The sequence below is a fragment of the Ochotona curzoniae genome, unplaced genomic scaffold (assembly GCF_017591425.1).
Source record: "Ochotona curzoniae isolate NIBS_2020 unplaced genomic scaffold, NIBS_Ocur_1.0 contig_2599, whole genome shotgun sequence".
In the NCBI taxonomy this organism is placed as follows: Eukaryota; Metazoa; Chordata; class Mammalia; order Lagomorpha; family Ochotonidae; genus Ochotona; species Ochotona curzoniae.
In genome coordinates this window covers 3,945,753-3,970,876 of record NW_024465520.1, presented here as the reverse complement: position 1 = coordinate 3,970,876, position 25,124 = coordinate 3,945,753, and the positions used below count along the sequence as shown (strand labels likewise).

The 25,124-nt window shown below is 43.4% G+C and overlaps 2 protein-coding genes across 2 annotated transcripts; one reads left to right on the top strand and one right to left on the bottom strand.

The window, feature by feature from the left end:
• Nucleotides 1-498: 498 nt before the first annotated feature.
• LOC121152627 (phospholipid scramblase 1) lies at nucleotides 499-24,494 on the top strand. Its single transcript, XM_040974756.1, has 7 exons — nucleotides 499-765; nucleotides 12,660-13,000; nucleotides 14,249-14,291; nucleotides 17,631-17,851; nucleotides 17,956-18,117; nucleotides 21,467-21,628; nucleotides 23,606-24,494. The coding sequence occupies exons 2-7, from the start codon at nucleotides 12,944-12,946 to the stop codon at nucleotides 23,660-23,662; spliced, it is 702 nt and encodes a 233-aa protein (XP_040830690.1). The 5' UTR covers nucleotides 499-765; nucleotides 12,660-12,943; the 3' UTR covers nucleotides 23,663-24,494.
• LOC121152628 (HIG1 domain family member 1A, mitochondrial) lies at nucleotides 4,017-4,424 on the bottom strand. Its single transcript, XM_040974757.1, has one exon. The coding sequence runs from the start codon at nucleotides 4,375-4,377 to the stop codon at nucleotides 4,096-4,098; it is 282 nt and encodes a 93-aa protein (XP_040830691.1). The 5' UTR covers nucleotides 4,378-4,424; the 3' UTR covers nucleotides 4,017-4,095.
• Nucleotides 24,495-25,124: the final 630 nt, after the last annotated feature.

Here is a 25,124-nt window from a genome sequence, read left to right as displayed (position 1 = left end):
CGGCGGGCGGAGGAGGGCAAGTTTCACTTCTACGTAAGCGGCTCCCTTGGAAAAATCTGTTGTTACTTTTGTAATTTAGAAATTTTAAATAAATAAAACCCGGTGAATCTTTCGGTGCAATGCGTGGTTAGTTTATTGTATGCCCTCGGTATCAGCCGCGGAGATGGAAAATTGAACGTCCACACACACACACACACACACACACACACACACACACCAAGAAAACAAACAAACAAAAAACGGCCGGGAGGATTCCGGAAAAGTACTCAACATACCATTCGATGAAGCAAGAGCTAGACAGCAAGACAGCAAAGCAAACAGCCACCTTTGGCGACTTCTCGTTTTAACCGGCACGGCGGGCAGTGCGCGCGGGAGCTGGGATGGAAGGTCAGCATGCGAATAGCGGACGTCGCCCCACGGGAGGCATCAGCCCAGCTCGGGACTGCGAACGCCAGGTGGTGTGAGCTCAGGTCGGATCCCGAGCCCGGGGAGCGGATCCCGAGCCCGGGGAGCCCGGGCAGCCCGGGGAGCCCCTGCGCAGCAGGGCGCGGCGTAGCCCTGGGAACTGGCTGCGCGCCAGGCCGTCCCATTGTCTACGTAGGATCCAGGAAACGAAGCTGGCCGCCCGCGCGGGGGAGCGAGGTCACCAGACGGCTACTTCCGCGGGGACCGAAGAAGGCGTTCTGCAAGGGCCGTGTCGGCAGCCGCGGGGCCCGGAGAGGACAGGAGGCTCGGCCAGGCTGCCGGGGAGCTGCGGTGCCACAGGTGGGCAGCGGGCTGCGTCTGCAGCATGTTTGGGGTCCGGAGCTCGCGCCGCGCCCAGGCGATGGGGGCTGCCTGGGGAGACAGAGACCAGGGCCCGCCAGTTGTATTTGTTGAGGAGGTGGAGGTTGGGGCTCCCAGAGGTCACGGGATGGCTGAGGAGCAAGCCAGGGACTCTGCAGGTGGGCCCGCGTTGTCCCGCCGCACGGTCATCCCGGTGGCACCTTGTATCCGCTCTTGGAAATCCCACCTAGGTTTGCCTCACCCAGAAAAGCCTCTCAGGTGTGTTCTCTGAAATGAGAGAGAGAGAGAGCTCTGTCTGGCTTGATGTGCAGGACTTCGCCGGCCTGAGAGCGCCCCCTGTCCAGGCTGTGCCCAGGACGGTCAGCGAATGGGGCTGTTAGGAGGGATCCTGGCAGAATTGTGCGGATGGCTTGAAAGAGACTGAAACCCGCATCCGGGCGAGGCAGCCAGGAGTGCCGGAGAGACGGGGGGGTACAGCGGCTGAGACCCTCAACTCCAGTGTGAGCTCTGCCTCCGCCACTTCCCCTCTGCGGGCTCTGAGCCAATATCTCCAATATCTCGTCTTCCTCCACTTGCATCCGCTCTGAAACGGTGTTACTATCAAAACCCAGAGCATTCCTTGTATGAATGACATGTTGGTAGAGGAGGGACCGCCAGTGTGGAACGTACTCTGTGAAAGTTGGCTTGTGTTGGTTTGCATATGTAATGAAGTTTCTGCATCTTCGAGCACACGATCTGATGCCCATGCAGTTTTATTTATACAGCTGTTCTTCCTGTAAGGCTGGTTAAGGTCACCTCCCAGTCCCTGTTGCAAGCAGTGAGGGTTTTTTTCTGCTTTGGCACCTTGGCCTACGGGTGATCACACAGTACACTTGCTGAGGGAGAAGAGATGGGCAGCTTGGCAAGGTCTCCAGTTGCGTTTTCCTGACAGCAGTACTTTTTTTTTTTTTTTAAGGTTTATTTTTATTTGAAGGACAGAGATAAGAGGGAAGGAAAGTCAGCTCTTCTATCCACTGGTTCACTCCCCAAATGGGCGCAAAGGCCGGAGTTGGGCCAATTCAAAGCCAGGAGCCAGAAGCTTTTTGTGGGTCTTGCACGCGGGCACAGGGGGCTTCAACTGCGTCCCCCCCACCCCCCCATGGGATGCCAGCGCTATAGGCAAAACTTAGTCTGATACACCAGGCGCTGACCCTGGAACTTCCTCTTTGTGCCACCCTGGCATCTGCAACAGTTGTAGCACTTTGAAGAGTAAACAAGGAAGAATGAGACGAAGAGAGCTGAGTTGGATTTCTGCAGTCGGATAGACAAAAGGTGTGTGGAGTCGCTGGAGTGTAGCTGATGTGGCCGTCAGATCCGCAAAGGGCTCGTAGCACGCACACGGAGACAGTGAACGGGTGGGGCTCCTGTGCCCCTCTCTGTCCACACCTAAGGCTCTCTCTCTCTCTTTTTCTATTTTTTTTTTAAAGATTTATTTATTTTTATTACAAGGTCAGATATACAGAGAGGAGGAGAGACAGAGAGGAAGCGCCTCTGTCCGATGATTCACTCCCCAAGTGACTGCAACGGCCGGTGCTGCGCTGATCTGAAGCCAGGAGCCAGGAACTCTTCCAGGTCTCCTACGCGGGTGCAGGATCCCAAGGCTTTGGGCCGTCCTCCACTGCTTTCCCAGGCCATAAGCAGGGAGCTGGATGGGAAGCTGGGCTGCCGAGATTAGAACTGGCGACCATATGGGATCCTGGCGCGTTCAAGGCAAGGACCTTAGTTGATAGACCGCGCTGCCAGACTCTTCTTAAGATCTTTCAAAATGTGAATATGCTTCTCAGAATTTTTTTTAACGCGTTTTCAGAACAATGCGGAATCAGGTAGAAGTTTCAGGAGCCCAAGAGATTGATGGGAAGGGTTGCTCTGGAATGTAAACCGTGAGGCTGTAGCTGCAAATGTCCTCTACTGTTTCTGCCCCGTGTTCCGACTTCACAGTTACTCAGTAACCCAGATTAGCAACAGAGACTTGCAATATTTTCTTAAGATTTATTTTTTATTGGAGAATCAGATATGCGGAGAGGAGGAGAGATGGAAAGGAAGATCTTTCATCCTCTGATTCACTCCCTAAGTACAGCTGAGCTGATTTGAAGCCAGGAGCCAGGGAGCTTCTTCCAGGTCTCCCACATGGGTGAGAAGCAGTCCTCAACTGCTTCTCTAGACCACAAGCAGGGAGCTGGATGGGAAGCAGGGACTGAATGGGAAACAGGGCCTCCAGGCCTGTATGGGATCTGGGCATGTGCAAGGAGAGGACTTTAGATGCTAGGTTACCACGCCGGGACCGGGACTCACGATTTTTTGATAGAATGGCTGTAACGGAGATGCATTTATATTCCTTGGTATACCATGCCCCGGTTTTCTCCAAAGCAGTCATTTAACAAAGTGAGAGAAAAGCATGAAGGAATTGGTACCATGGCATAGCGGGTAAAATCCTCAAGCCCCTGCACTTAAGCCGGTGACCCAGGCTCGTGTCTTAGATGCATTGTATTTTTTTTTGTGTGTGTGTGTGTTCACTCACTTTAATAGAATATATAGATCAGACTATCACCATGAAATTTAAGTTCAGATTAGACAAGAGAATTTTACAAGTATAATTACATATTCTGTATATATCAAAGTTTGTGTATAATGTCTGACCAACCAACTTGCTCACAAACTATTAATCATGTCCACTATAAGTAATTTAACATAAGTCTTGCACAGAAGAAAAAAAATACTGTACACATTTAAAAATGTTAATTTACCTTTGTTTTAGGCAGTTAAAACACAAGTTTCAATTTCAAAATGAATTTAGTATAACAGCAGCAAAAATATAATTCTGCAGTTATAACTAAATTGGAATCCATAATTAAATTAGTCTCATGTTTACAGGTGTGATTCTGAAATATGCTACCACACAGCTACCTTAAAAGGTTTTGTTTTTACACACACACTCTCTTTCAGTTAGGGAAGGGTTTACAAGTTCCATTCCACAAACTCTTTTAAAAACTGGGCGTAGCTTCAAGGTTGGCCTGTTGTTATTCAGGACTACAAAAGTTTCAGAAGGGGGAAACTCAAATGTAACACTGTGTTAATTTGGCTCCTCTGAATGACCCCAGTGAACTAGTCACAAATAATTTTGGTTACTAGGCAAATTACACCTACAAGAAAGGAGGTCAATATTGAAGACACCACGTACTATTGTCCACATCCACTCAAATTATTTATTTTCAACAGAAAATGTAACCTCAATATGAGATGTCTAACAGAGCCAAGCCTGCATCCCGTCTTCTAAGGCTTAGGTTTCGCCCAAAATTCCCGATACATGGAATAGCCCATACCAACAGTCATGGCTCCTACCACGAAGCCTTGGGCGGCCACGCGCATGTGGATCAGGTGAAGGGACATTTTCGTATTTCCCCTGCTTTTCAGCCTGTAGAGCCCGTAGGCAACAATTGCCGCAAAACCCGCCATCCCAATGGGGACAAATGGTGCCTCTTTAGCTTTTCGGATAAACTTGGATCCCTGATCTTCATCATAGGAAGAAAGGGAAACATCTGTATTGGTTGACATAGTGATTGCTTGAAGAATCTTCCGACAGGGATGAACACCGCGCACACCAACCCAGATGCATTGTATTTAAGAAAACCCAGCAATTATTGCAAATGAATCAATCAGAGCAAAATCAGCGAAGGTATCCACGCAATGGGTGACACAGTGCTTGCTTCTAGTTGGCACTGATGCTGGCACAAGGAGCACTTAGCATATAGTGCCGGAGTATATGACGCAGCGCTTTGAACGCTTGCGATATTACACAATTGCTGAAATGATAAAATCTACAGTAGAGCAAAGACCCACATTTTATTCTGTGATAATTCTGCCAGTGGATATTCACCTACAGTAACTTAGATCGAAGACTAAAAGTTATGTCCCCGATAGGAAGAAAAAGTGAGACTTTGCTAAAACTGTTTCGTTGCTATTCCTTGTACTTCAGGGATGAACTCTGACACTGGGAAAGTACTCAGTGTTTATACTAACTGGCATTCATTAGACATGGATTTAGAAACATATAGCATTCCAGATGTGAGGGCTTCCACTGTTCCAATATTGTGCAGTGTTAGTTTACAAATGCCTTTTCTTACAATCATGTCCTATATATATCTTTTTAAGATTTATTTTATTTTATTATTTTTTTAAAGCTTTATTTTATTTTTATTGGAAAGGCGGATATACAGAGAGGAGAGACAGAGGAAGATCTTCCGTCCGATGATTCACTCCCCAAGTGAGCACAACGGCCGATACTATGCCGATCCAAAGCCAGGAGCCTCTTCTGGGTCTCCCATGCAGGTGCAGGTTCCCAAAGCTTTGGGCTGTCCTCGACTGCTTTCCCGGGCCACAGGCAGGGAGCTGGAAGGGAAGCGGGGCTGCCGGGGTTAGAACCGGCACCCATATGGGATCCCGGGCGTGCAAGGCGAGGACCTTAACCACTGCGCCATTGCGCCGGGCCCATGTCTTATATTTTTGGTTTATATTTACCTTTCCATCTTAAACAATCCAAAATTTTCATTATATTTTTTTAAAATATGGTTTCATAGGCTCTGGGGTTTTTCTTCCCCTCCTCCTCATACCCCCTCTTGTTACTGAAAAATCCAGCTTCTTAAAAGCAAATATTCAAAAACCAAAGAAATATTTTCCATCCTTGATGTCTAGATTTTTCTTCTTTCCCTTAAAACTCATTCATTTGTCTTAAAGGGCTGCAGAGACAGAGGAAAAGAGACAAGGAGAGCTCGTCCGTCTGCTGGTTCGGACCTGAGTTGGCCGCAAAGGCCGGGCTGAGTTGGCCGCAAAGTCAGCAACTACAAGCTTCATCCGAGTCTCCCGCATCAGTGCTAGGGACTCAAACGTGGGGCTGTCCTCTGCTGCTTTCCCTAGGCCATGAACAGGGAGATGGATCACAAGTGGAACAGCCAGGACACAAATTATCACCCATATGGGATTCCAGAATTACAGACAGTGTCTGCACCAGCTACACTACCGTGTCAGCCCACTTGAACAGATTTTCAATAAAGACACCCTGGATCATGTTTTCCAGTTATTGGTTTATTAGCAAAAGATGAGGAATAAAAGAACTTTCTATGTGTCTCTTCTTGATAGTTAGGATTTCTCTTCAATAATCATTTACATTCTTTTGACACTGTACACAAGATAAGAATGACTGAAAGACAATAGTCCCTTACAGTTGCTGTTAAAATTGATGTACACTTTACACTGAACTGAGTCATAGTAAAGAGTGGTATCCCATAAGACATAAGGGGTAATAAGAACTTAAGAGAGATTTTCTACTCCAGATTTTTTGGAAGGATGGGCAGAAAGAGAATAAGCCCCCATATGCTGGTTCATTTCCCAGCTCCTTGCAGCGGTTCATGCTGGAGCTGAGTGCTGGAACTGGATCAACGAGAGCTCCTGTGCAGCACCCAGACCTGAGCCATCACGTGCTGTCTCCCAGGGTTTGCGTTTAGCAGGAAGCTGCAGTCAGGAACTGGGGGGCACGGGGGGGTTTAAAATACAGGGACGCTGATATGGGATGGGACATCATCACTACTTAGACGAAGTCCTCGCTCCACTTTTTTACAATTTATCACATTTTAACTTTAATGTGTGTGTCAAGGTATCGGTGTGTTTTAGGAAAATATGGATTCCTGGCCCTGCACCGTAGCCTAGCGGCTAAATTCCTCACCTTGCACACACTGGGATCCCATATGGGCACTGGTTGTAATCCTGGCAGTCCCGCGTCCCATCCAGTTCCCTGCTTGTCACTTGGGAAAGCAGTCGAGGACGGTCCAAAGCCTTGGGACCCTGCACCCACATGGGAGACCTGGAAGAAGCTCCCTGGCTCCTGGCTGTGGATCGGCACAGTTCCGGCTGTTGCCGCGGCTTGGGAAGTGAATCATTGAATGGAAGCTCTTCCTCTCTGTCTCTCCTCCTCTCTGGATATCTGACTTTGCAATAAAAATAAGTAAATCTTTAAAACAAGTACGGATTCCTTTTTGGGAGTGGATGTATGCATTTTCATGTATAATGTCAAGAATGGAGGTATGATAGCTGATAAAAATCATGATCATTTGTTGTATGAATTTACTCTTTTGCAGTTCAACGGGCAGACTTTAAAAGATTAATCTCTTGAGACTGTCAGTTTCAGCTGTGTGTATTTATTAGCTTACTTTTTTTTTTTTTAAATTTCCTGGAAGAGCAATATAAACCCCACTTTATACCACTATGGCTTAAAGATTTTTATAGCAGTTGATTTCTGATGAGTTAATGCAAATGAGACTTCCTGCGTTCTCAGAAAATCCAGGAAATGAAGTCAGAAACACAGGCACATTGGGGAATTTATTCCAGGACCAAGTAAACCCATTTCGGACTTTGCAACCATTGTTGAACTTGTCGGATATATATAACTAAGGGGTGATTACAATTGCGCTAGGAGATTTCACTTTGAAAGTTGACAATAATAAACATGAAATGTGCAGGGAGGTGGTTTCTTCTTGGGAACACGAGATTCACCAAGGCTGTAGAGTCAGATCAGTTGATTTACTGAGCAAATAGCACTGAATAGAAGGAGGAGTTCGTCGCAGGGTTGTGGGCCTGGTGATGGGAAGCAATGAGTCATATTAGCATGTGAATGTCAGGGAAAGCAGTTGGGCAAGAGTTTTCATCCGATGTACCCATTGTGATCCATTTACAGGAGAGGGACTGCGGCTTATGTTCGAGAAATTGTAACACGGGAGAGCTTGCTGTGGAGTCAAAGCCCAGGAACCAGAATTACTGAATCGAATTGTGTCGTGATGTATAGTTCTGTAGAAATAACAAAGCACAAAGACTCACTTGAATTAACAATGGGCTACAGTTGTGACCACACCTGAACATGAGTTCTCTTGATGCACAGAAGGCAGGGTGAGGTCCAAGTCGGGGGGGGGGGAGCAGGTGCACAGGCCCTGGCAAGTCCAGGAGTGGTGCAGTCATGAGGCTCGCAGCTTCTGCAGCTCTCGTTGGCACCAGTGCTGAAACCCAGCCTGAACCCTGGGAGTTTGAGCAGCTTCTTTATGGGATGTGTGCTGGGAAAGCTGCAGTATTTAGCTTGGTTAACATTTGGGGTCTCAGGCTCAGTACTTCTTCATGGCATTCTTCTCCCCTAGAAGGAGGGGAGTCCACCATCCCGGGGTACCCAGTCACTTCCCAAGTCCTCCCCCAAAAAACAACATGGAGATGGCTTCAAGCCCAGAGGGTTTTAAAGACTCGATCATGAGGGACAAGGCGAGTGGAAGGACCATTGCGCACATAAAACTATCGTTTTAGAGTATCTGGCTTCACTATAATACTCAGTAAAGTTAGGCAGCCTCTAAGAGACAAATAGTGGATGTTTTCCTAATCTGTGACAACTAATACATGGAGTATTGGTTACAAAATATGACATCTGTAGACATGAGAGCAATATTCTGGAAATTGTCATGTCATCCTGTGTTTCCATTCCGGAGGAATAGTAGGCTTTCTGATTCTTGTTTGCTTTTCTTTCCTTCTTTGATACTGTGTTTTCTATGTTCTATTTATTGATATTGTTATCTCGCGGAATGTTAAACATGGAAAAGATATAAAATATCAGGTTTCAACAATTGTGCTTAACCTACTAAATACAGGCCACATATTAACATCAATTTTTGTTTTTCAGATCCGCTTAAATAATGGACAAGCAGAAGCAGGGTAGGTAATTTGCTCCCAGTGTTCACTTCTTGTTTATTATGTTAACTTTATAGTGGTTTCTGTTACAAACTTTTACTCAGTTTCTCATGTACAGGATTTGTTTTGTGTTGGTCATGCCACAGAATCCAGTGTCTAGTTCAGTGTTGTAATGATTAAGATACAAGTAAATGTATCCTCTACTACTACTAATAAGAAAAACTTTTTTTTTTTAATCTTACGATGCGGGTCCATAGGCTCTGAGATTTTCCTTCCCCTCCTCCGGTCCCCTCCCAATATGGATTCCTCCTGTATTATTATAATAGTTTAGCCTTTCAGCTACAGTCACAAGTCCATCATTCTGCTATTCAAGTGTGACCTGACATTGTAGGTATGGACAATGCTGAGAGTCTGGCAGTCTATTGACAAGATGTATTTAAAAGTTTCATTGGGAGTCCCTCTTCGATCTGGAAGTAGAGATGCACACGGCATTGGATCGTCACATCTGGATATGGTCTTATGACACAGTTCCTCTAGATGACTATATGCATGTTCACCTATATATCTATCTGTTTTATATTTTCAGTGAAGGTTGCCTTAGATCAGACAGAACATATGGTACTTGTCCTTTTGGGATTGGTTTATTTTGATGAGCAGAGTGGTCTCTAGTTTGGATCATTTGGCTGTAAATGGTAGAACTGCATTCTTTTCAGTGGCTGTGTAGTATTCCATAGACTAGATGTACCACGGTTTCTTTGTCCACTCCTGTTTCTGCAGGCACCTGAGTTGTTTTCATGCCTTTGCTATTGTTGACTGTGCTGCTGTAGGAATAGGAGCACAGTTTACTTTCCCTTTGCTGATTTAATTTCTTTTGGATATATTCCCAGGAGTGTGATAGCTGCATCGTGGCAGATCAATTTTCAGTTCTCTTAGAACTCTGCATACTGCCTTCCATTGTGGTTACTAACCTGCACTCCCACCAACAGTGAAGGAGGGTGCCTTTGTCCCCGCATCCACACGAGCAGGTGCTGTTAGTCGAGTTCTGAATGTAGGCCAATCTCCCTGGAATTAGGTGGAACCTCAGTGTGGTTTTCATTTGTATTTCCATGATAGCTAGGGAGCCCGAGTATTCTTCCTATGTCTATCGGCCATTTAAATTTGTCCTTTTGAAAAATATCTCTTTATTTCCTTCACTCTGTTCTTCGCCTTCTAAGGAAAGTTAGGAAGATTTTGTTGCCTTGGGGTGGATTTTGAATGATGTACTTTAGCCATAACTTTGTCTTTCCTCTGTGTATTTCATATACATAAAGATTATTCAACTTGTATTAATGAAAAGATAATGACTGTACTAATTATTGGGTGGTGTCGGTGGTGCCTATGAACCTGGCATCTCAGCAGTGTGGGCTGGGTGCTGCTCTGCTGCCCGGCTGCCTGCTCTGCTCCTGGGAGGCAGCTCCGGGACGTGAGTCAGCCGTACACGTGGAAGACCCAGATGGGGTTAGGTCCCTGGCTTCTGCTGGGTCCTGCTCTGGCTACCATAGCTATATGGGAAGGGCCCTTTCTCCCTCTGTCACTCTCTTTTCAAATAAGCAAATAAAACTTAAAAATGATATAAGCCTAAAATGTAAATTATAACATTCACTTAGTACCTTTTTTCTTTTCCAATCAAAAAGTTTGAAATAAGATGGGTATTTTTCAAGCCTGTAATGGAAGTCTTTACTATATGAAAAGTTTAAGGCTCTGGAGAGAGTAATATTTTGTATTGGCAAACACATTAAAAAAAAATCCGAATTCTGTTTTCCAGAAATGGTCTTTATTATCCTCTTTACCTTTGTTGAATTGTAAGGAAGAAAAATACATGCATGCACACACACACACACACACACACACACACATACGTAGTCAGGGTGTGTCATTAAAAATGTATATACATGAGATATGTATTACAGAAAACTGAAATTATCTTCAAGACAGTGGGATAGCCTGGCAATTTTTGGTTGACTTTAACAATAATATCTTGCTTGCGTTATCTACTTATCTTTATTACATGGTAACAAGGGAAACATTAACCCACGCCACCTGTTGTGTCAGAAATTCCGTTCACAAGGTCGTACTTCCTTTGCAAGGAGCAAGATTGTGGCTGTAAGAAAATCTTATACAACATTTTGGAGAGATACACAGACTCTCCTGGCAGCAGGCACTGAATAAATGTGTCAGCAAATTTCAGACTGTAGTCCTAGGTCAGTATTTTAAGCAGTCTAATATTAATTTAAACCTCTCTTGGCAGGGATATCACTGGGTGTCAGCTTATGTCCACCACATGTTCAAGCTTTATTCCATTCACACTGCAACCAGCCATCAGATCGCTCTCTCTCACCTGCTTATTTAACTTAGTTAATTGAGTTAATTTAACACAATTTAATTCATTTTAAGTTAAGTCAGCCTGAGTTTAAATGGATTTAATTTAGGTGATTTAGATGAGTAATCTCTGGTTATTTTTAGTCCTGGTGGAATTGGTCTGTGGTGTTACACTGCAGCATTGCTTAACTCACTTCCGTTTACATCGATACAAACTGTGTCTGAAATTTCTGATATCAGATAGTTTTCAATGCAAATTTTTTTTTAAGATTTAAAAGATTTTTTTATTGATCTAAAAGGCAGAGTGAGGACAGAAGGGAGTGAAAGAAAGAGAAAGAGATATCTTTTATCCGTGGGCTTACAACCCAGATGCGCCCAGCAGCCACAGCTGGTCCAGGCTAAAGGTGGACGGGTGGGACGCTCCCAGGTCTCCTGTCCTCACCTGCTCCCTTCACAGCTGCACTAGCGGGAGGCTGGGTTGGAACCGTGGAGTAGGCAAGACTCGAAGCCAGCATTGACTGATTGATGTATTAGGAAGCGAGTATATATGAACACTTATTTCTTGGAAATGTCATGTTATGGTTCGTTCTCGGTGCAACTCTAGAGTAAGCGTAACGTTATGCAAATACTAAGATAGGCACATTCTTTTAAAGACTTAAATAATTCAATTCTTATGCTGATAGTTTTAGATACCTTTCTAATTGCCCTTAATTCCACCCTTACCATCCCATATACAACTAGTTTCCTTTTTTTTGCTTCATTCATAATTTGTGTGTGGTTTTCAAACTCTCTTTCTACTAATTTAGCAAAATCAAAACATGAAACCAAACATGCATCAAGCGTATTTCACATGAAGAACTTCAGTATCGGTCACTGGTCTCACTCTTACCTAGAATTTTATTGGAATTGAAGCAGAAGTCTATTGCAAATTAGTTCTTGTACCTGAAATAGCCTGTATTAAATGCAGAATTCACTTCACCTTTTTCAACAGGCATAAATAAGATCACATAGATAAGAATGATCTAGGACAATCATTTCCCATTTTAATGTATTTTATTAAAGCACATGTGTATTTACTCCACTTTACCTTGCATACAGGCAGGTCAATCTCCTTAGCTAGGAACCGTTTTGCCAGCTGAGTCTCCCCCTCAGTGGCCACCCACAGCAGGCCAAGCTAAATGAATTGATCAATCATAGTAACCATTTACTGATGGTCCCATGCATAAGGGACAGAATTAGAATGGGTGTCTGCATTTTAGCAATTTCTTTTCCTAAATTCACATTAATGAAATATTGGCAGAATAGCTGCTTTTGAGTTTTTAAAAACCATTTGTGTGTTTTTCAAGCACAGAAAGCTATAAGCAGGAGCTAAGGCCGTAAGTCATGTGTTTATATGTAGCAAATGAACTACAAGGCTGTGTGTGAGCTAACCCCACTGCACAAATATTTAAGGCCAAGATTTTACTGATTTTCCCTGTTCTGAAAATTGCTATTGTGTAGTCATTTTGAGATTTATTCATCAATATTTCATCTTTCCTCTCCCCTCCCCTCCCCTCCCCTCCCCTCTCCTCCCCTCCCCTTTTCTCTCCTCCAATACTTTTTTAACAGAGTGGTTGCTTATTTGTTTATTTGAAATGTTTAGTGACATAGAGTGAAGGAAAGCCATAGAGGAGAAAACTCTTGGAAACTGGGATGATCCTAAAAGAATCTATAACTCCATTTTTCTGAGTACTCACAAATGATTTTCCTTGTTTCTGTTTCAGGACATTCTAACTACGCAGGACCCCAGGCTGGCTACCCAGGGCCCCATGGGGGCTACCCAGCACCCCAGGCTGGTTACCCAGGGCCCCATGCGGGCTACCCAGGGCCCCATGGGGGCTACCCAGGGCCCCAAGCTGGATATCCAGGCCCACAGACCGGATTTCCAGGGCCCCAGGCTGGCTACCCAGGCCCACCAGCCGGCTACTCAGTTGCTGACCCAGCCAACTTTCCTGTCCAAAATCAACCAGGACACGCCCAGCCTGGTGGACCTGCAGCGGGTCCGTGGATGCCAGCTCCACCAGTTCCACTCAACTGCCCACCTGGATTGGAGTATTTGACTCAGGTAATGGCAAATACATAAAATAATCGTAAAGCAGACTATGGTTCCAGTTTGCTCAACCAGATTAGCAAATTAATAATTAACTGTAGGTGAAATAGCAAGATATTTTTGCTAATAGTGAATTCTTCTAATTCAGTTTCAGGTTTTAAAATAAAAATGTCTCAGAAATGAGTATTCTGTGGTTTTGAGTACCATCTATAACCATTGACAATAGCTAATACGTATTAAACCTGATTTTCCAGTCTTTTTCCATTATTTCTTTTTTTAAAGTTTTATTTTTATCTGGGAGACATTTACAGAGAGAGGAGGAGGAGAGACAGAAAAAGAGAGATCCTCCGTCCGCTGGTTCACTCCCAAACGCCCCCAACAGCTGGTGCTAAGCTGATCCAAAGCCAAAAGCCCAGGGCTGTTTCTGGGTCAGCCGCATGGGCACAAGCACAGACGTGGGCCGTCTTCATCTGCTTTCCCAGGCCATTACTAGGGAGCTGAATCAGAACCGGGACTGGAACCAGTGCCCAGTGGCAACCTGGCCCTGCAGGCAGAGGATTAGCCTGTTAAGCTACTCCAACAGCCCAATTTTTTTAGTGTTTGTCATAAAAAAATACATATAGTAATTCATGTCAGAAGAGAGGGCTGGAACCGAGAGAAGTTATCTAAGGATTGGAAACCTAAGGAATCGGGCCCTTCATTATTATTACAACTTTAATTTGGGTAATATAGACTTCTTGGGATCTGGGGCTGTGCATCTAGGTTACAGTTGAGTGTGAGTTAGTTTCAGCAATATGAGGTACAGTATTTTTTTGGCGCAAGAAGTCAGGCAGACACAAAAGCCATGTGTGGTTTGTTGTGCCCGGCCTGGATGCCGATGTTTGAATGAGATCCAGTCAGCTTTGGGGAAACCAGTGAACATGTGCAGAAAATGTTCTCTAACAGAAAAAATTATCAGTGTTTCTTGAGTCACTTCTAGAAGAAACGTCATTTCCTAATGTTGAAAAGACCGCGTATGTAAGCCACTGCCATTTGACATGAGTTTTCCCTGGTTTGCAGTGAAAACTCAGTTAATAGTTCAGCAATTAAACCATTGCCTTTAGTTTTACATGGATGGTGATAGACACTATTAAGTATTGGTAAAATTAGTTATCATAGCTAATTGATTACATACATTCATATAAAGACATGGATTACATTTTGCTTGATTTAATGATCATTTTAATATTAACTTACAGCTTAATTTTCCTTTTCCTGTAATAGATTGACCAACTACTGGTTCATCAAAGAGTCGAACTACTGGAAGGTATGTATTTATTGTATTAATTATGTTTACATGGATAAAAGAGATTTACTCAGATAAATGCAAAGTAACCAACATAAATATTTAAGTATGACCCATGTGAGATGTTTAAATCAAGTGATTGCAAAAAAAAAAAAAATCCCCTTTTACAATAATTAAATTATGAACACTTACAGCAATTCAGGAACTTAGGAGTGTCAGTTATAAATTATTTGGCCATCTTTCTTTCTTTTCTTTTTTTTTTTAAGATTTGTTTATTTTTATTACAAAGTCAGATATACAGAGAGGAGAGACAGAGAGGAAGATCTTCCATCCGATGATTCACTCCCCAAGTGAGCGCAACGGCCGATGTTGTGCCGATCTGAAGCCAGGATCCAGAAACTTCTTCTGGGTCTCCCACAGGGGTGCAGGGTCCCAAAGCTTTGGGCCGTCCTTTGCTGCTTTCCCAGGGACTCTAGCCGCTAGGCCACGCTGCAGGGCCCTCTGGCCATCTTTCTTACAATACAAATATTAACTTACAAGGAATGCAATTAAAACCTTTCTTCGCTTCCGTCTGTGCCGATCCCTTAGCCCGACCTTTGCCACTTCACCTGTTTTTTTTTTTTCCTAAATTGTGATCAACTGAGAACGGGTCAGAGCCAAATGCCAAAGCTTTGCTACGTTAGTACATTTCCAACGCAAGTGGTCTGTTTCAGTTTGGATAGGGATGTTTTGGAAAATTCTTGCTCATGCCCACAGTTTCTCCTGGGAACGCAGGTGAGCTCTGTCTAACCCTTGTGCCTTGGGTTGGAGATGGTCAGCTCGGATGCAGACGTGTCGCAGTTAGAAGATGCCATCCAACAAACCTGGCATTTCGGTTCCCCAAAGCAGCACATCTGTTCCTGCTCGGTGGGTTTGATGCCACCCAGCAGGATGCCAGGACCCCAGATTGCAGGAATAATTGAGTGTGCCAGTGAAGGCTTCAGGACAACTGTCCGGGAATGAGACTGTGAAAGAAGTGACTTGAGGCTACCTCTGCCGATTTGTGGAACATGTCTGCGAAATCCATCTTCACCTGTTTGCAAAAATATTTTCTTTTGATAGAAATCAAAGCGAAATTACCTGAGCACAGTCATAGTTAATATTAAATCATGCAAGTGGCATTTCTTATATATAAATTATTTAATAATATATTACATATAATATATTACATTATATATATTATATAAGACCGAATATCACTGAGACATTCGTAGATTATTTAAATTTGTTTAGTATTTTTCTAAACTAGGTTTTGTCCAGAAAAGAACTCCTTGTTACTTAGTCACTTGGATTCTGACTTTTTAAAACATGTTATCTTTGCCCCAGTGCAATAGCGTAGTGGTTGTAGTCCTCGCCTTGCATGTGCCGGGATCCCATATGGTCACTGGTTCTAATCCCGGCGGCCCTGCTTCCCATCCAGTTCCCTGCTTGTGGGCTGGGAAAGCAGTGGAGGATGGCCCAAGGCCTTGGGACCCTGCACCAGCATGGGAGACCTGGAAGAGACTCCTGGCTCCTGGCTTCGGATTGGCTCAGCTCCAGCCATTGCGGCCGCTTCGGGGAGTGAAGCATTGGACAGATCTTCCTCTCTTCTCTCTTCCTCTCTGTATATCTGACTTTGTTATAAAAATAAATAAATCTTTAAAAAATATAAATAAAATACATTATCTTATGCTTACTGAGGTTATGAACGCCAAACATCATGTAACACACCATTTTTTTCGATTTATAGAATTTTTAAGTCGTTACAAAATGTCTTAATTATGAAAATAGTGCAAGTTCAGAATTTATTACTTTTTAAATTCTGTGGTTGTTTTAAAACGAGACGTCTTTCATTTCCTTGCTTGCTTTTTTCTTCAGACTAAAAATTCCGCTTATTTTTTCATGTCATAAAGACGGTGAAGAAAGAAAATCTAGGTTCTTTTAACATTTGAGCATTTAACAAATACTGTCCGGATTCAAACTTAATAGATCAAAGAGACAAACAGAATTCTTCCGCTTTGTTTGATGTCTTGTTTTAACTTGTAGAAGAAAACTTCAGAATTATGTAACCCGTGTCGCTTAATAAATACATAAGCCGCAGTCCCTTTTTGAAATTTTAATTCTTATTTTGGAGTTTGAATTTTATGATACAATTCCGAAGAGTCTGGGATCTGCCCTCTGCTCCCCTCCCCCTGCAATTCTCACCCCAACTGCCCTTTTCGAGTAATCAACTGAATAATAAATGACCTCTCAGAAGTTGTGGCAGATGTTGAAATAAAGGGTCGGTTGTGCAAATGTGAGTCCTACCAGAAGCACTCTGAAAAAACACGTGAAAGGCATCCTGTCTGACCAAGTTTCTGCCATTTCACCGTGGCAAGTCTCCTTGCGTAGTTGCTCGTTCCGGTGATGGGCGTTCCGGAGCGCTGTGGGACATGGGGCCTTTGATCCTTCCTGGCCTGCGATGGTGGCCAGGGGCATTTATGCCTGTCGACACAGGAAGCCTTTTATATGATGCGAGGTGGAGGACACCGTGTAGCGTCCGTGTTTTCCCCAGGTACAGATTAACCGTGGACGGTGCGCAGTTGTCTCAGGAGGTCCCTGGTCTAGATGCAGCCCTGGTGGCCAAGCCCCTCTGCCCCTGGCCCAGCACACCTGTCCCGCTTCTGATCAGCTGCTGCTGCACTGAAACGGAGTGTCTGAGGCTCGGTGTGACGTTCTAACTTTGCATTCCTGTACTGTGCCTTTGACACCATGTGCGTTAGCAGTAAGCCAACTCAATGCCTTTGTTCCAACCGCACAACCGTTAGATAATAAAACATTAATTATGGCTTATAGAACATTATATGAAACCAACTGGTGCGCTGTAAGATTTCATAGCGCACAAGCGTAGCAGTCGTCTTTGATTATCCCTCCAAAATAAACGTCATTGAAGCAGAGCGATGGGTATCTGTCTACACACTCGGCAGCACTGTGTGCCCCCTGGTTACTGTGGCAGCTCTCCGCAGCCTCCCCTCCTGACAGGAGTCCTGCAATCCCGAAGACCCCACTGGTTTTTGTCTCCGGGTCTCCCACAAGGAATTGTAGCTTTCTGTGCTTCTGCGGCCTGCCCTCTTCCTTCCCCTTTTGTTGCAATCCAGGTCCTCACTCAGTATCTTTCTTGTGGCTCCTCCATTGTTTCCCCGGAGCATCATCTAACGCTGCTGTGGCTGGGAAGCATCATCCAACGCTGCTGTGGCTGGGGAGCATCATCCAACGCTGCTGTGGCTGTGCGTTGGGATGTCTTAGGGTAGATCCACACGCTCTGACGTATGAATGAGTGTGATGTCTTCTTTCGTCCTGAAGCTTTAATAGGTTTTGAAACTCAAAACAAATATGAAATTAGGAACAGCCTGGGACAGAGGGTGTTCGTGGCAGCGGAAGACACCGACTGCTGTACCCGGAATTGCTGTGGGCCCTCCAGACCTTTCACCTTGCGGATTGTTGATAATATGGGCCGAGAGGTGATGACCCTGGAGAGACCGCTGCGCTGCAGCAGCTGCTGCTTCCCGTGCTGCCTTCAGGAGGTCAGTGGACCCTTACCAGGGGGATGCGCAAAGCCGTCCTGTGCTCTTTGCCTTCCCAGTGAGCCTGACCTTGGCTACTTTTCATTTCTTCCTTGCCTTTGTAGATAGAAATCCAAGCTCCTCCTGGTGTCCCAATCGGTTATGTCACTCAGACGTGGCACCCCTGTCTGCCTAAGTTTAAAATTCAAAATGAGAAGAAGGAGGATGTGCTACACGTTTCCGGTCCATGCATTGTGTGTAGCTGCTGTGCAGATATTGATTTTGAGGTAAGCAATGTCACAATCTTGTCCAAATTTGCCTCTTTCGTGCCCGGCTATAGTTTTGAAGCATACACCTGCATGAAGGCAGTGAGTGCATTAACTTTATATGCAGGTATAAAATCTCAAGAGTAGGATAATGTATTCGTATACAAGTAAGACGATCAAAAGTATTAGGTCCCAGTATGTCACGCAGGAGATAATGCGTTCATACTTAACGGTGGTCAGATCAGTGGTTATTGCTTTGGTTTAAGGCAGTATCTGTTAATGATGCACAGAATGAAAAGAGGCAACGTTGCCTAGTCAAAGTGGAGATGTTCGGCCTAGGAACGGATCGGGTGGGATGTCCACATCTTATGTTGGCGTACTTAGATCTGGTTCGTCCCCGGTTGTACAAGCCTGCTGATTTCTTCAAGGCAAATGATGATGGTTCAAAAACCAGTATTGCTGTCCTCGTGAGGGTGGTTGAGAGGGAGATCCTGGCTTGTGGGCAGCCCAGCAGCCGTCTTCCTCATCACTGTCTGGTAAAACATGTGTGAAGTGAAGCAGCAGATGAGAGCACACAGCCATTCAGTCGTTCACTGTCTTCCCCCACAATGCATAAATACAGACAACTGGAGCAGGCCATTGCCTGGGAGCTGGGCAACACGCCACGAGCCGCACTGTAGCAATGAAGAGGCAGAGTATCTAAGCTTACGGACTTTGCGTGAGGATGTACGAAGATTATCCACTTTGTATTTATATAAATTTGTGAGATGACTATGTTTTTTGGATTATTTTTCAACAATTACTATTATTAACTCATAGATAGGGAAATTTAAACATATACATATATATATATACTTTTATTGGAAAAGCAGACTTACAGAGAGGAGACACAGAAAGATCTTCCATCCACTGGTTCACTTCCCAAATGGGCCAACGGCTGCAATGGCTGGAGTTGAGCCAAACCAAAGCCAGGAGCCTCCTCCAGGTCCCCAACACAGATGCAGGATCCCGAGGGTTTGGGTCGTCTTCTGCTGCTTTCACAGACCCTAAGCAGGGAGATGGATGGCAAGGGGAGCAGCCAGCACACAAACCAGTGTCCGTGTGGGATACTGCAGTTTACAGGATGGAGGATTAGCCAGTTGAACCATGGTGCAGTTCCAGAATTCATAAATTTAGCATAAATAGGGCCTGCCGGTGTGGCCTAGTGGCTAAAGTCCTCGCCCTGAATGCACTGAATCCCATATGGGCTCCTGTTCTAATCTCGCAGCTCCACTTTCCATCCAGCTCCCTGCTTGTGGCCTGGGAAAGCAGTCAAGGATGGCCCAAAGTTGAGTCCCTGTACCCATGTGGGAGAGGAAGCTACTAGTTCCTGGCTCCTGGCTTCGGATCGGCACTGCACCGGCCATTGCACTTACTTGGGGAGTGAACCATCGGACGGAAGATCTTTCTCCCTGTCTCTCCTCCTCTCTGTATCTCTGACTTTGTAATAAAAATAAATAGATCTTTTTTTTTTTTTAAAAAAAAGCATAACTATAGTACCACATTTCTATTTCCAAAGTTTGAAATTTCATTTTAGGATTTCTTGTTTTTAAAACAATTTTCACAGTACAGTATGAAATTATCTCGTTCTCATACCTTTTACTTGATTTTTTATCTTTTGATCTTTGCCGCTAAAAATTATGCATTTTTTGTACGACTTTGGGTAAAGTTTTGATTTCTTGCTATAAAAATCAGAAATATAAAATAGCAGATTTTTAAAAAAATCAGTATTGTGGATTGATGATGGTTAGTAAGATATCAAGTGCCCTTTTAATTTAAAAGATATTTCAAAATTTTAAAAATAAAATCTAAGAACTTGCATCACTGTGGTTCAAATGCTTAGATGGCGGCTTGTCCCCAGCCTCAGCTCCTCCTGATCCTGACATTTCCGTTCTGGGGTTGTGGTGGGAGGTTAATTGGATCACAGTTTTCTGACGCCTTATTCCTGAAAGCAAAAGGCAGCTTCAACCGCTTAAGTTTGTCTCAGGACAATCCTAACTACATTGATCAGAAATGCCCTATGCTGAGCGAAGCATCTACGAGCAGGAGAAATACTAGGCCTACCTAGTGGGAGCAGAAGTGAGATGAGCAGCGGCTGGTAATTCATGTCATCACGGCTTCATATTAGAAATCGGTTTCAGATTGAAGATCCCATCAACTTGGACCCATATAAAATGTCAGTTAGTCTCCCCACCGGCGCAAACCTGAGGCCAGGGCTTCAAAGGCTGCTGCTTGCAAACATGGTACCGTGTGCACCTGTGCCAACAGCACTCGGCTCCATCTCATCCACACAGCTCTTCGTGTAAAGAACCGGCTCAGTGTCAGCTGCTTTCAGCCTCCACCTGCTCCCCCCCTGGGGAGCTGGTGCGGTCTGACCTGACCCAAGTTTGTTCTGATGGCCCTGGATCGTCCTGAGGCAGACCTGTCAAAAACAAGAGTGAAAATTGCACTGTACTTTTGTTTGCAAAGCCCCAATGAACTTCTTTTACTGGGCATGCCCCCTAATTATCCATTCTTACCCAGACACTGACCTGGCCTAGCTCACATTGAGTTATTACTTTGCTTCACTCAAAACGGCCAGTGTTCTTTGCTGGGCTCTGACGTTTAACATTTTGCCTCTCGGGTGAATGGGACTTCCTTTCGTCTTCATGAACTTTTTTTTTTTCTTTTAAAGAACAAATCACATGAGGGTTTTGTTTACTACCTTCATAGCCTCTAGAACTTTCATCAAAGAAATATTTTATATGTCTCTCCTTCCGTTACATTTCATTTTGACCTGTTGAAGAAATTGATTACCATAGATTTTAATGTATAATAAAGATATTAAATATTTCAGCTAAGCTACTTCGATGTAAGTAGCCAATTGGATAGTGCCAGTTTATTTTAAAATTTCTGTAGATACAAATTCCTATGATCTGTTCACAGGAGCATATGATGCATAATTTAAATTCAGTATTTATTTTATGTTGCAGCAATTTTAGAGTAGTATTGCTTTGTTGGATGTTTTATTTAGTGGAGGATGAAACTTTTGAGTACAGAGTAAATTGAAAGTATTTCATCACAAAAATGAAAAGAAAAATGAGGGAAAAGAAGATGGTGAAAGATGAGAAAACAAATGGGAAATGTCACTGTGTCCTTAACACTGTATATATGAAAACTCTAAAATCTGTTCCTTTTTTCAGGGAAATCAACAAATGTAAAACCTTAAGAGAGTATAGAAAATATTACAAAGTATAATATAATCTACATATATACAATAATATATAAATATAATATACAGGTTTCATGTAACTTTTCCAGAATATTTTCAGACTTTTTTTTTTCACTGTAGATCAAATCTCTGGATGAGCAAAGTGTGGTTGGCAAGATTTCCAAGCAGTGGACTGGGCTTTTGAAAGAGGTCTTTACAGATGCTGATAACTTTGGGATCCAGTTCCCACTGGACCTGGATGTGAAAATGAAGGCTGTGATGCTCGGGGCTTGTTTTCTCATCGTAAGTCCATTGTTGCTGGCCTTGGCTATGCCTAGAGTCTTCCTGAAGTGAGTCAGTAGCGTGCACATTTTTGAAGTGATAATCTTGCACGTGTAGATTTCAGATAAAGTTCCTATCATCTCTAGCTTGGAAATTTGGTGTGATCCTGACATTGGCTTCATGGTGAATAATTTTTCTTTGGATGAATTTATGTATTTTACTAGGGAAAAGAAGTTTGTATTGAGAAGTCATCCTTTTCTTGGAATTTTTAATTTTTAAAATTGTTGTGATTATAGGAATCGGTTGAATCTGGACTTCCCTGCAAAAGGCTCAATGAAACAAGGAGACCATAATTTATCTGTTATTGAATTAAATCATGATACATTATAAATTACAGTGAATGTGCATCCACACAGACCTCAAGACATAACAAGTTAGACATAACTTGAAAGTCAGAGTTACAGATTGAAAAAGAGACAGAGAGAGAAATCTTCCATCTCCTGGTTCACTCTCCATATGGCTGCCATGGCCAGAGCTGGGCCATTCTGAAGTTGGGAGCTAGAAGCTTCTTCCAGGTCTCGCGCAAGGGTGTAGGGGCCAAGGACTTGCTGCATCCCCTGCCTCTCTCCCAGGCCATTAGCAAATAGCTGGATAAAGTAGAACCACTGGGACTAGAACCAGCATCCACATGGGATGCTGACACCACAGGCAGAGGATCAATGTGCTACTCCATGGCACCAGCCTCTAGATTCAACTGTTAATTATAAAATAGACTTCGAAAATTGTTTTTCTGGGCTGTTCAAAACCATTGGCACAAGGCCACAACCTAGCAACAATTCAGAAGCTCAGAAGCAGAAGTTTGCATAGCCAGCATTAGAACAGACATTCAAATACAGGGTTTCAAGATTGTAAGTGACAGCTTAACCGACTTTGTCACAGCGTCAGCTTCAGTAATTATGATTTTGAAAATATCAGTACTAGAGAATACGTGTAAAATACATAGAGGAAAGATAAAATCACTGCAGTGTATTGCAACCGGCAATAAATGTTACATCATTTCTGTTGAGATAGTGGGAGCTAATAGATACGCGATATGGATCAGCTAAGACAGACAACAGTGACAGGACCAACCTTGAACTTGGCAACGGTGCCAGGTGGGGTGAGGCACTTGGAACGCCGAGAGCCTCTGGCCTGTTTATTGTTGTTGTCTGAGGGCAAGCTGACCTCAGTAACTTTGGCTTTGTCTGCTGAGCTGTTCTTGTTCTTAGAATGAACCCCCCTGCTGCTGTGCATGTAGCAAGATTGTTTTGTATATTCACTTTAACTAAAAAACTCTGCTTCTCCTTCCCCCGGCAATGCTATCCCGCGAGATCGTTGCCACCCTGCTGTGTCATAAATCCATTTTCCTTGCAAGGTTAAAGACTCTGAGCTCTGATTTACAACAGATATGAGAGAAATAAAAGCTATAGGATTTTATTGCAGTTCTTGGGGAATGAGTCTATTAGACATCGGGGTATCTGGCTGGGATCACGGAGGACGCTCTAGCTGAGAAATGAATACGGGCCGAAAGATACTAAGTATAACGCATTCCATCATGTTGATAGCCATGAATCCCTGAAGGAATCTAACATTATGCATGGAATTGCGGTCACTAGAGAAGTTATCTTGCTGGAGAGGAACTCCAACAATTGAGGAAGAAAGATTGAACGGGAAGATCTCAGAGAATGTAGAAGAGATGTTTTGAGAAATTAGCAGGGATTGCATTCATTTGGGTAACACTCAATGGATATAATTACAGAATATCATTGCTGTTGCGATGGACAGCCGGGGTAGAACCGCAGCTGTGGCTTTTCCCAGAAGCGACCTTCTGCAGTTAGCTGTCCCAGAACGTGTAACAAACAGACGACTCGTAGCATCAGATTGGTTGACATTTCCCTGTCTGAGGACTGATTTATACTTTGTCTGAAAACTCACTTCTGTATGTTTGTTTTTCTCTAGGACTTCATGTTTTTTGAAAAAACTGGAGAAGCACAGCAAAGGGGGGGAGTCTGGTAATGGATGCCTGGAAGGCGGCCTGGGGAACCAGGACATCTGCGTCTTGCTTTGGGAGACAGAACCAGAGTTCAGCTTTTCTGCGTCTGATCACTGTGAACTGAGCTGTGATGCTTGTCATTCCGATGATGTGGTTTTCACTTTTCAAATCATAGCGTTTATTTCAAATGATAAGGTATATTTACTGTATATCTGACTTCTATTTTTATATATTTTAGCATATTCACTGTGAACTTATGAGAAAGGACATGGGCAATTTTTGCATTTAGAAATGAAAAGCAGATTTAAACTATGGAATATGGTTAATTTTCCAGTTTTATAATAAATTGTGTATAGCTTTGTTTATGAGATTGTAACAGACTTACGAATTACTCCATGAAGTATAGTTTTAGCCTGTTTCATCTCATAGCTAACATTATTTTGCAAATAGCATGCATTCAAAAAATTTAAAAATAGGTTTCTGTTCAGATAATATTATTTAATATCCATATTACTAAGGAAATTAATTTTTTTATCTTTAGGATATAGCCTCCTATAAGTAGATCTATTCTATAAAAGTGTTTATGCACAGATTAAGGGAACAAAGAAACATAAGATTCTTTAAAAAAAAAGTTGAAGATTTATGCACTCTAAAATAGAGCATTTTTTGATTTCTAAAGTATTGACAGAAAAAATATTTACTTTCTGTGCTCTGCTATTCCCAAAACAATGTAATTGTAATACTGTTCAGTTATGAGTTAAATAGAATGTATTTCTTCATAAAATATGTTTCAAAAATAATCTAGCAGCTTATTTGTGGTAATAATCAAATATCTAAAATAAAAGTATATTGCTATCTTCAGTATTTCTCATTTTTTTTTAAAAAAACAAATGTGGCCAATCTGTGATGTATTTGGAACCCTCATTCAATTAAATGAGGAAACATTTGCTTTCCCTTCTTATTCAAATCTCTTTTAAAGGAGAAAAAGGGAAGATTTTATGGTACCTTGTGATAAAACTTGTACCTGTTGAAAACCAGAATTTCTATCCATCAGAAAGTTAAAGAAAAATGCTCTGATCTTTTGTAGTGAAGAGTGAATTGAGAGGGAAGACAAATGACTCACAATTTACTCACAGTTATGAAGTCAAAAAGTGTGTTTAGGAAATAAGGTCGGGGTGAGACTCCCTTTGCTTTGGAATTCCGTGGTAGGACCCAGCACGATAACATAGTGGTTAAGGTCCTCGTCTTGCACCCACCAGGATCCCATATGAGTACCAATTCTAATCCCGGTGGCCCTGCTTCCCATCCAGCTCCCTGCCTGTGGCCTGGGAAAGCAGTGGAGAACAGCCCCAAAGCCTTGGGACCCTGCACCTGTGTGGGAGACCCGGAAGAGCTCCTGGCTCTTGGCTTAGGATTGGCTCAGCTCCAGCCGTTGTGGCCGCTTGGGGATTGAACCATCAGACGGAAGATCTTTTCTCTCTCTCG